The sequence below is a fragment of the Cervus elaphus genome, chromosome 17 (genome assembly GCF_910594005.1).
Source record: "Cervus elaphus chromosome 17, mCerEla1.1, whole genome shotgun sequence".
Classification (NCBI taxonomy): Eukaryota; Metazoa; Chordata; class Mammalia; order Artiodactyla; family Cervidae; genus Cervus; species Cervus elaphus.
This window is the reverse complement of record NC_057831.1, coordinates 57,244,224-57,256,972: the sequence shown is the minus strand read 5'-3', so window position 1 is coordinate 57,256,972 and position 12,749 is coordinate 57,244,224. Positions and strand designations below refer to the sequence as shown.

The window sequence follows — 12,749 nt, the reverse complement described above, 5'->3', positions numbered from 1 at the left end:
CAGTGTCACGGCCCAGGTGAGAGGCTGGCTTTCACAGGAGGAGGGGATACCCACTTCACCGAAACCAGGAAGGACAAGAGCTTAAGAGTGGATGCAATGCTTTGAGAACCCTAAGAGGGGAGAGTTTAGGGAACGATGGTATCTACATGTTATTAAGGATTAGAATATCCAAAGAACTCTTCTGTTTTCTTTATGAGGGAAGAACAGTGGAGTTAAGGAAAAAAAAAAAAAGACCTACTCCTCTAAACAAAGAGCCAACCCTCAGTTAGTTCAGTTCAGTTCAGTTGCTCAGTCGTGTCTAATTCTTTGCGACCCCGTGAACCCGCAGCATGCCAGGCCTCCCTGTACATCACCAACTCCCAGAGTCCACCCAAACCCATGTCCATTGAATCGGTGATGCCATCCAACCATCTCATCCTCTGTCATCCCCTTCTCCTCCTGCCCTCAATCGTTCTCGGCATCAGGGTCTTTTCAAATGAGTCAGCTCTTTGCATCAGGTGGCCAAAGTACTGGAGTTTCAGCTTCAGCATCAGTCCTTCCAATGAACACCTAGGACTGATCTCCTTTAGGATGGACTGGTTGGATCTCCTTGCAGTCCAAGGGACTCTCAAGAGTCTTCTCCAACATCACAGCTCAAAAGCATCAATTCGTCGGCACTCAGCTTTCTTTATAGTCCAACTCTCACATCCATACATGACCACTGGAAAAACCATAGCTTTGACTAGATGGACCTTTGTTGACAAAGTAATGTCTCTGCTTTTTAATATGCTGTCTAGCTTGGTCATAATTTTCCCTCCAAGGAGTAAGCGTCTTTTAATTTCATGGCTGCAGTCACCATCTACAGTGATTTTGGAGCTCAAAAAAAATAAAATCAGCCACTGTTTCCACTGTTTCCCCATCTATTTGCCATGAAGTGATGGGACCGGATGCCATCATCTTAGTTTTCTGAATGCTGAGCTCTAAGCCAACTTTTTCACTCTCCTCTTTCACTTTCATCAAGAGGCTCTTTAGTTCTTTGTTTTCTGCCGTAAGGGTGGTGTCGTCTGCATATCTGAGGTTATTGATATTTCTCCAGCAATCTTCATTCCAGCTTGTGCTTCCTTCAGCCCAGCATTTCTCATGATGTACTCTGCATATAAGTTCAATAAGCAGGGTGACAATATACAGCCTTGATGTACTCCTTTTCCTATTTGGAACCAGTCTGTTGTTCCATGTCCAGTTCTAACTGTTGCTTCCTGACCTGCATACAGGTTTCTCAAGAGGCAGGTCAGGTGGTCTAGTATTCCCATCTCTTTCTGAACTGTCCAGTTTGTTGTGATCCACACGGTCAAAGGCTTTGGCATAGTCAATAAAGCAGAAATAGATGTTTTTCTGGAACTCTCTTGCTTTTTTGATGATCCAGTGGATGTTGGCAATTTGATCTCTGGTTCCTCTGCCTTTTCTAAATCCAGTTTGAACATCTGGAAGTTCACGGTTCACATACTGTTGAAGCCTGGCTTGGAGAATTTTGAGCATTACTTTACTAGCATGTGAGATGAGAGCAATTGTGCAGTAGTTTGAGCATTCTTTGGCATTGCCTTTCTTTGGGACTGGAATGCAAACTGACCTTTTCCAGTCCTGTGGCCACTGCTGAGTTTTCTAAATTTGCTGGCATATTGAGTGCAGCACTTTCACAGCATCATCTTTCAGGATTTGAAATAGCTCAACTGGAATTCCATCACCTCCACTAGCTTTGTTCGTAGTGATGCTTCCTAAGGCCCCCTTGACTTCACATTCCAGGATGTCTGGCTCTAGGAAAGTGATCACACCATCGTGATTATCTGGGTTGTGAAGATCTTTTTTTTTTTTTTGCCGGACCGGGTAAAGAACCCCTCCCTACCGCTACGCCACTTCTGGCAGGCCCCACCCCTAAGGGGATGTCGTGAAGATCTTTTTTGTATAGTTCTTCTGTGTATTCTTGCCACCTCTTCTTAATATCTTCTGCTTCTGTTAAGTCCCTATCATTTCTGTCCTTTATTGAGCCCATCTTTGCATGAAATGTTCCCTTGGTATCTCTAATTTTCTTGAAGACATCTCCAGTCTTTCCCATTCTCGGCAGTGGCTGAGAGGAGCTACCCCACGTCCAAGGTAAGGAGCGGTGGCTGTGCTTTGCTGGAGCAGCCGTGAAGAGATACCCCACATCCAAGGTAAGAGAAACCCAAGTAAGACAGTAGGCACTGAGAGAGGGGATCAGAGGGCAGACAGACTGAAACCACAGTCACAGACAACAGGCCAATCTGATCACATGGACCACAGTCTTGTCTAACTCAATTAAACTAAGCCATGCCATGTCGGGCCACCAAAGATGGACGGGTCATGGTGGAGAGGTCTGACAGAATGTGGTCCACTGGAGAAGGGAATGGCAAAGGGTCCACTTCAGTATTCTTGCCTTGGGAACCCCATGAACAGTATGAAAAGGTGAAAAGATAGGACACTGAAAGATGAAATCCCCAGGTCAGTAGATGCCCAATATGCTACTGGAGATCAGTGGAGAAATAACTCCAGAAAGAATGAAGGGATGGAGCCAAAGCAAAAACAACACCCAGTTGTGGATGTGACTGGTGATAGAAGCAAGGTTCAATGCTGTAAAGAGCAATATTGCATAGGAACCTGGAATTTAGGTCCATGAATCAAGGCAAATTGGAAGTGGTCAAACAGGAGATGACAAGAGTGAACATCGACATTCTGGGAATCAGCGAACTAAGATGGACTGGAATAGGTGAATTTAACTCAGATGACTATTTTATCTACTACTGTGGGCAGGAATCCCTTAAAAGAAATGGAGTAGCCATCACCAAAGAATCCAAAATGCAGTACTTGGATACAATCTCAAAAATGACAGAATGATCTCTGTTCATTTCTAAGGCAAACCATTCAATATCACGGTAATCCAAGTCTATGCCCTGACTAGTAACGCTGAAGAAGCTGACAGTTCTATGAAGACCTACAAGACATTCTAGAACTAACACCCCAAAAAGATGTCCTTTTCATTATAGGGGACTGGAATGCAAAAGTAGGAAGTCAAGAAACATGTGAAGTAACAGGCAAATTTGGCTTTGGTGTACAGAATGAAGCAGGGCTTCATTAGCAAAGGCTAATAAGAGTTTTGCCAAGAGAATGCACTGGTCATAGCAAACCCCCTCTTCCAACCATACAAGAGAAGACTCTACACATGGACATCACCAGATGGTCAACACTGAAATCAGCTTGATTATATTCTTTGCAGCCAAAGATGGAGAAGCTCTATACAGTCAGCAAAAACAAGATCGGGAGCTGACTGTGGCTCAGATCATGAACTCCTTATCGCCAAAGTCAGACTGAAATGGAAGAAAGTGGAGAAAACCACTAGACCGTTCAGGTATGACCTAAATCAAATCCATTATGACTATACAGTGGAAGTGAGAATAGATTTAAGGGACTAGATCTGATAGACAGAGTGCTTGATGAACTATGGACGGAGGTTCGTGACATTGTAGAGGAGGCAGGGATCCAGACCATCCCAATGGAAAAGAAACACAAAAAAGCAAAATGGTTGTCTGAGGAGGCCTTACAAATGGCTGTGAAAAGAAGGGAAGCAAAAAGCAAGGGAGAGAAGGAAAGATATACCCATTTGAATGCAGAGTTCCAAAGAATAGCCAGGAGAGATAAGAAAGCCTTCCTCAGTGATCGATGCAAAATAGAGGAAAACTCTGTTATGAAGAGTTCAATTAGTGTCTACTTTACTTCTCTCTTCTAAGCCTCTAATACAACATGCAATCAGTGCTATTCTTATAGCACTACAATCAAGACAAGCATTTATTCTGAAATATTTGTCACAACTAGGTCATCAGAGCACTGATGCTATTGATGTCTCCTAAAATTCAGAAATAGTTTTGCCATTATACATATGGCAAGAAACCTTGAAAGTCTTTAATACGTGTGTGTATGCATATTTTTGTTGTTGTTTAGTTGATAAGTTGTGTTCGGTTCTCTTGCAACCCCAGGGACTGCAGCCCGCCAAGCTCCTCTGTCCACTGGGATTTTCCAGGCAAGAATATGGCAGTGGGTTGTCATTTCCTTCTCCAGGGGACTCTTCCAGACCCAGGAACTGAACCCCTAGCTCCTACCGAGTCTCTTACATTGCAGGCAGGCAGACTCTTTACTGCTGAGACACCAAGGCTGTGTGTATGCATTTATTTTTCTTAAACTAGTTTTACTATTTTTATTTACCTTATAAAAGTTTTAAGTTATTTGAGATAAATACTGAGTCTTTTTCCATCGTTGCATTCTCAAATGTCATATGATAGACTCTGTTGTATATAGCGCTGTTGAAAAAATATTTTTGAATTTGAATAATCTTAGTGATTTTTAGCCAAAATGAGACTTTACTGATACAAATATTTTATGTAATAGTATACTGAATCATCACTCTAAACTTTACCTTAAAAACTTCTTTCTTCCTCAAATAAAAAGGCCCTGCTAATTATCTCTCCTCACTAATGAATTTAAAGAAGATTTCTAATTTGAATTTTAAGTTATTCCTTTTAGAAACAGTTCACTAAGCAGTATCAGAGTCATATGAACTAGTAACTAAAAACTCTTGTTAATATCAAATGTAATTCTTAAAGATGTAAGATTTTAAAATCTGAAACATGTATCTTAAAAAATGTTACCTCCAAATAACAAAATCTTAGTAACTGTAAAAATCCTATGTAAAAGCTTGGAATTTCCCTAATTTATACTGAAGGATTGACCTTTAAAAAAAAAGTCAGCACAAATATATCCTGATATCATTTTAGTGGCTATTTAGAACCATTACTAGCTCATTTGAGGGGGGGGGGTCTATACTAAACAGATATATGAAGGGAACAAGAACTCAATAATCAGACTCCTATGTAACTAATGCAAATTGCTCTTCATTATAAAGACACTGGGAATAAGACAAGGCCTGGGAAGACAGCTTGAGTAGGACAGAACCTCAGAGTATTTGATTATTAAGAGAGGCTTAGAAATAAATTTGGTCAAACTGCAAAGGCCAGATTACAGAAAGTCTTGAAACCTAGAGAGAGGAATTTATACCTTGTGCAGTAAAGAAATAAAGATTGCTGAAGCTTTTGAGCACAGCAGTGGCATGTTAAGAGAAAAGTTAACATGGGAATTAAGCAGAGTATAGTGTCCAAAGTCAAAATGCCTATCTGCATCTTGATTCCATCACTAATTAGCTGTGTAAGCCTAGGAAAGTTATTTAACTTCACTGTCTCAGTATCCTCTTCTGTAAAAGAGGGCAGTAATAACATACAGCTCTGCAAGTTGCTAGGAAGATGAAATGAAATAATGTAGGTCAAGTCCTTAGCATAATGCCTGACATTTATTAACAATATAATGAATGCTACTCCCACAAAATTAACATAATCAAAATTTGTGAGTTGAGAGAAGGCTAACTGGAGTTATCAAGACAGCAGTGGAGATTTGGAAGAATTAGGAGTCATTGGAAAGAAGTCACTTGGTGACTATCAGAATGTAAGTCTGAGAGAGAGAAGGAGAGAGGAGATAAGTATTGTTTACTTGGCTACTTAGAATTCAAGCTCCTTTCCCAAGTTTGGGGACTCTTCCTATGTATGTGTGAGCCTTGATGGGAACCAGGAACCCATCTCCCAGAAAACTGAAAAGGCAGATCTTTCTTTTTTAAAAGAATCTTTATTGGAGTATAGTTACTTTACAATGATGTGATAGTTTCTACTATAAGGCAAAGTGAGTCAGTCATGTGTATACATACAGCCCCTCTTTTCTGGATTTAAGACAGTCATTGTCTTTGGAATTTTAGGGCCTATGACTGACCTAAAGCTAGTCAAATGGATGTCTGAACCTGGAATTTAAAACCTAAAGTAGGATTTATAAAGAAGCAGGGACAGTGAATGTAGTCCTATCCATTTCTCAATAGCCGCCCAGTAAATTCCTTATTTGCTTGAATGAGCCAGAGTAGATGTCCTCTGAGGAGCACTGAACTATGATCACAAGTTCTCAAGTCTGAGAGACACGGTCAGAGAAGATTTGAATACATGACGTTTAAGGTGAAAACCGAACATCAAATAGGTATTTTATACAAGTTGGAAATATGAGAATAAAGTCAAAGTGCAAGACTTATTTTGCGGAATCTGAAATATGACACAAATGAACTTATCTACCAAACAGAAACAGACTCACAGGCATAGAGAATACATGTGGTTGCCAAGGAGGAGGGGAGCTGGGGGAGGGATGAACTGGGAGTTTGGGATCAGCAAATGCAAACCTTTTTATAGAAGATGTTAAAACAACAAGGTCCTACTGTATAGCACAGGGAACTATACTCAATATCCTATGATAAACCATTATGGAATAGAAAATAGAAAAGGATGTATACAGAACTGAATCACTTTGCTATAGAGCAGAAATTAACACAATACTGTAAATCAATTATACTTCAATAATAAATGATAAAAAATCAAAATGTGAGAGTATAATTAATACAGAGATAGCAGTTAAAGCCTTGAAAAAGAGAAGGAAAGATTGAGGAGAAGAGTTAAGTGCTGGTAATGACTACAAAGCTAAGCACCAGTTCCGGACATATAGCAGGTTATTTAATAAGTATTTGCAGATCTGTTATCTGGACAGTGGAGGTCTCCAAAAATGTTCAAATACTTACATTATAACTCCAATCAGTTATCTTTATGTATTTCTATAACACTGAGTCATCAAGTCTATATTTAAAACTTAAGCATCTACATATACATAGCACTATATGCTATGTGCAATAATAGCTATATTTATATTTATTTATATTTTATAACCTAAAAGTTAAATAACAATCCAAGATTTTCAATTAGAGCTCATGTTTTGACATTTCTTAGAAATATCACATAGAGGAGAAACCTTTAGATATGATCACTGCATCAAGTGTTTTAGTCAAACAAGTAATACAAGAGAATTGAGACCACAGAAGTAGCCAGAAGTCAGAGGTATTGTCAGGAGCCTGCAAATTATTAGTACTAGGAATTCAGAGGAAGAGGAGATCAATGTATGCTGAGAAAAAATACATACACATAAACAGAAAGCTTCTTGCACAATACCTGGCATTGAGTAGGCATTGGGCATGGTGTTTGTTGTTATTAACGTTACTATGAATAACAAATGCTGCAAGAAGGGTACAAAGATTTCCAGATACTCTTGACCTAGATTTCCTGCATATTTATATTTTACACTTGTTATCTATGTATGTACATCTGTATGCATGAATGTTTTTCTGAACTGTTTCATCAAAGTGAGTTGCAAAAATGATGACCATGCATGCTTAGTTGTTCAGTCGTGTCTGACTCTTTGTGACCCCAGACTGTGGCATGCCAGGTCTCTCTGTCCATGGGGTTTCCTAAGCAAGAATACTAGAGTGGGTTGTCACATCCTCCTCCAGGAAATCTTCCCGACCCAGGGATCAAACCCACATCTCCTGTATTGCAAGTGGATTCTTTACCACTGAGCCACTGGGAATCACGATGCCCCTGTATCCCTAAATATCTCAGTGTTGCTTCTTCTAAACTACAAATCCTCTTACAAAACCACAATACGATCATCAAAATCTGGAAATCAACATTTATACAATGCTGCTATCTAATCTACAGATCTTATTTGGATTTCATCATTTGTCCCAATTACGGTTTCCTCGGCAGCTCAGCTGGTAAACACTCTGCAATGCAGGAGACTCCGGTTTGATTCCTGGGTTGGGAAGATTCACTGGAGAAGGGATAGGCTATCCATCCAGTATTCTTGGGCTTCCCTTGTGTCTCAGCTGGTAAAGAATCTGCCTGCAATGTGGGAGACCTGAGTTCGATCCCTGGGTTGGGAAGATCCCCTGGAGAAGGGAACAGCTACCCACTCTAGTATTCTGGTCTGGAGAATTCCACGGACTATCCATGGGGTTGCAAAGAGTCAGACACGACTGAGCAACTTTCATTTTAATGTCCTTCATAGCAAACGAAAATCCAAGATGATGTATTGTAAAAGCTGTCATATCTCTGTAATCTGAGACAAATTCCTAAATCTTTTTCTTTTTGTATTTCATGATGTTGACATTTTGGAATACCTTGGATAAGTTATTTTGTAGCATGTCTCTCAATTTGAATTTGTCTTTTTCTTATGATTAAGTCCATATTACATACTTTTGGCAGGAATACCACAGATGTCCAGGTGAGTTCTCAGTACATCACATAAGCACAGGCTGCTGCTTAGTCTCTTTACTGGCAATATGATTACTGATTGCCAAAATTGTAAATATCGATTATTTGGTTTAGGTGTGTGTGTCAAGTCTCTCTACCATAAGACATAACTTATGCTTGACTAATAAGCAAGTGACTGGCAGATACTTTGAGACTAAAGATCCTGCTCTCAAAAACTTTCACCTATGAGTCTTAGAGAACTGATGATTGACTGAATTACTTATTAATATGATGATTGCCAAATGGTGATTTTTCTAATCCCATCTTTGCTTCTATATTTTAATTAGTTGGTACTCTACTGTAAGGAAGAGCATTCCCTTCTCCTTCTGTTTGTATCAGTATGAATTCATGAATACTTATTTATAATCTTTGGCTACCATTATTTATTTTGATGTTGAAATTCTCCCAGGTTTGGACAGTGGTAGCCCTTACAAACTGTCTGCTCTATCTCTTGACCTGTTTCCATCATTGGGCACTTCCTTACTCTCTGGCACTACAAGTTGTTCTAGGCTTATCTTGTACTTTTCCTACCTCAGTGCTAGAATCAGCTACTTCTCCAAGGAGCTCATAAGCCTTAGTTGTTACTAATTCATCTTTTCTGTTTTCTTTCGAAAAGATACACGTACCCAGATGTTCACTGCAGCACTATTTACAATAGCCAAGGCAAGAAAGCAACCTAAATGTCCATGGACAGATGAATGGATAAAAAAGATGTCGTATACATATATATATATATATATTATATATAATAAGATATACATATATAATGGAATACTACTCAGCCACTAAAAAGAACAAAATAATGCCATTTGCACCAACATGGATGGACCCAGAGATTTTCACACTGAGTGAAGTAAGTCAGAGAAGGACAAATATCATATGCTATAGCTTATATGTGGAATCTAAAAAATAGGTACAAATGAACTTCTTTACAAAAGAGAGAGAGAGTTACAGATGTAAAAAACAATCTTATGGTTAATAAGGAAAAGAGGGGAGGGATAAATTGGGAAACTGGAATTGACATATACACATTACTATATATAAAATAGATAACTAACAAGGACCTACTGTATTGCAAAGGGAATTCAATATTCTGTAATGACCCATATGGGAAAAGAATCTTAAAAAGAGTGGCTACATGGCTATGTATAGCTGAATCACTCTGCTGGACACCTCACACTAACAACACTGTGAATCAGCTATACTTCAAAGAAAAACAAAAATTCATTTTGTATGTTTCTTCAAATAAAAGATTATTTAATACCTTTTGTTGAATCCATTCCTCCAACTGCAAATAACGTACCAACAGTTGACTTCCTAGGTTTTGTCCGAGGACTCTGTAACATGGGCCGTCTCTCTGGTAGTAGGTGATACTTCATTGCTTCCATAATTAGTTTCTGACATTCTATATCATCTCGAAAAAGTGCATTATTTTCCATGTCTGCTAGGAACTAGAAAAAAATAGTGAATATGTATATTGACTGATCAAGAAAACAATGAGGCTAAAAGAATAAACACAAACGTTCAAAAATGGAAATTATCTCATTTAAAAAAATCCAAGTCTGGACATCTATTTTTAACTAAAATATTCAACAGTTGCAAAATTTACATTTTACTGAAAAGCAGAACTAAGGAAAAGTGGTATGCTTTAAAATCTTAATAGTGCTTATCTCTGGGTAGTGGGGAAACTGGTGCTTTTTAAAATAACTTTTCTGGTATGTTTCTATATTTTCCAGATTTTCTAAAATAAATCATTTTACTAAGTTAGAAATAGTTTTAACTGAAGAATAATTGTAAGTGGAAGTTGACTAGACCACATTTATCTGGCCTCTCTAAGGAATGTTCAACCAGCAACAACAGCAAAAACAAACTTTACAATTTTTCCAAGGGGCAAAGAACACTGAATCGTTGATTATTTTAAAAGAAATAAAATTCCTTGTACTTCATTGAATTCTACATTTTTTACCTATGTAATTTTACATAAATGCATAAGTATGGTTACAGCTTACCTTTAAAAGATGAATTTAAAAAAAAAAAAGATGAGTTTCTCTTCTTCTGTGCTTGGTTCTCCATCCCCTTACTTACCTCTTTATTGCCTTATTTCTTTCATTTAGGATACTAATTCATTTGAAGTTAATTTTTAAACAGAGTATGAGAAATACTTTTTCTTCCAGACGAATAGCTAGTTCTAGAACAAAATAATTCCCTCCATTTCCCAAATGAATTGACCCTTGGTCATAGTAGTCTCAAGATATATGAAATCTGTTTTTTGATTCTCTATTCTGTTCCACTGATATATTTGTCTATTCCTTTCCTAATACTACAGTATCTTTTTAAAAAAAAGTCTTCATTGAATTTGTTACAATATTGCTTGTTTTATGATTTGTTTTTTTTGGCCATGGGGCATGTAGGATCTTACTTCCCAGACCAAGGATGGAAACAGCAAAGTCTTAGCAAAGTCTTAACCACTTAGCAAAGTCTTAACCACTGGACTGCCAAGGAAATCCCTATTACAGTGTCTTATGACATTTTTTGCTTATCTGACATAAATCTACCTTCACTATTCATTTTAATAATTTTCTGGGCTATTTTTGAATCTTTACTTTCCATATAAATTCAAGACAGATTTGTCTAATTCCACATCACCATCTTGATCCTGTTTGAATTCTAATAGGAACTGCATTAAATTTATTAATTTTGGGAGAATTTATATTTTTATAATACATCTTTCAGCTCAAGAAGCCATCCCATTGTTTAGTTTTCTTCATGTAGGAATCATACCTTTTATTAAATATATTCCTACAAGTTTTATTATTTTCATTGCTACTAGAAATAAATTATTGAATTTCCACTTTGCATTTCTGCTGGAGAACAAAAATCCTATTGATTATTGCATACTTGTATTTTAACCTACTACTTCACCACATTCCCTTATCAAACTCTACCTGTTAGGCATACAATCACAATAACTGCCAAATAGGGATAGTTACACCTTTTTGTAATGTATACACCAATTATATCATTTTCATTTCATTGATGCAATTGCTAAAACCCTCCAAGCAATGTTAAATAATTAGAGTGATAAAGAGTATCCATACCTTATAGTTTAAATTGATATGGTTTCAGTGTTTCACTATTTAGGATAATAGTTACTATAGCATTTAATTTTTTACTATGTTTAAATAACTTATCTTTGTTATAGACATGTTGTTTTCTTCTCTCCTTATTTTAGAGTTTTAAAATTAAGAATGGTTAATTTTTTCCAAATATCTTTTATACAGCTAGTGATATGATTATACGGCTTTTTCTCCTTTAAATTATTGATATAATTACCTTGACAGATTTCCTAACACTCAACCATTCTTATATTCCTGGAAAAAGATCTTCCTGGTCATAGTGTATTACCCTTCTGATATACTGTAGGATTGTATTTGACAATGTAAGGTATATTTTATATACTGTATAATTCACCATTTCAAGTATACAGTTCAATGATTTTTAGTAAATTTACCAAGTTGTGCAACCATTACTATAAAAAGTTTTGGAACATTCTCATCACCCTGATTAGATCCTAAATGTCTGTTTACTGTTAATCTCGGTTCCTATCTCCTGTTCCAAGCTCTAATCTGTCTCTATAGATTTGGCTTTAGATGCTTTGTATAAATTGGATCATACAATGCATGGTCTCCGGCATCTTGCTTTTTTCATTTATCATGTTTTTGAGGTTCATTGATGTGTAACATGTATCGGTATCCATTTCTTTTTACTATTGACTACTACATCATTGTATGTATATAGGCACATTCAAGTTTTTGGCTATTATGAATAAGGCTGCTAAGAACATTTGCGTGCAAATCTCTATGTAGATATATTTTCAGGAGTAGAACTGTTAGGTCATATGGTACATTTATGTTAACTGTTTAAGCAACTGCCAAACTGTTCTCAAAGGTGTCTGCACTATTTATATTCCCACCAGCTATCTACTCTTCTCTTTTCAGCCACTTGAGTGGGTGAAAAATGCGAGTTTACTTTGTATTTATTTAATGGCTAATAATGTTGAGACTATGTTCATATTTTGATAATGGAAGAGAAGAAAGTCTCCAACAAAAGTAACTGTAAAATAGTTTGTGGCATCTGGCAACTGAGAATGGCATGTGAAAGGCAAAAAAAGCCAAATTGAGACAGACGTCTCGACATAGAGAACAGATAGGTGATTTTTAAGGGGGAGGGAGCTGAGGGGGAAACGGAGTGGGAGGTTGGGGTTAGCAGATATAAATTATTTTATATATATAACACATAGCACAGAAAACTACATTCAGTATCTTAAGATAAACCATAATGGAAAGGAATATTAAAAAGAGTTTATACATGTGTATAACTGAATCACTTTGATGTACAATAGAAATTAACAATATTGCAAATCAACTATACTTTAATAAAAACAAACATCAAAGCTGAAAAAAAGATGTAAGTCTCAGGATCTAA

General features: G+C 37.1%; 1 protein-coding gene across 5 annotated transcripts in view; it reads right to left on the bottom strand.

Moving 5' to 3' along the window:
• Positions 1–12,749, bottom strand: part of KLHL5 (kelch like family member 5) — an 82,780-nt gene that overhangs the window by 16,126 nt on the left and 53,905 nt on the right. For all 5 annotated transcript variants that reach the window (XM_043870993.1, XM_043870991.1, XM_043870989.1 and 2 more), the window contains one exon: positions 9,529–9,715. In XM_043870993.1, coding sequence (XP_043726928.1) covers positions 9,529–9,715 — 187 coding nt within the window. The remainder of the gene's footprint in view (positions 1–9,528; positions 9,716–12,749) is intronic.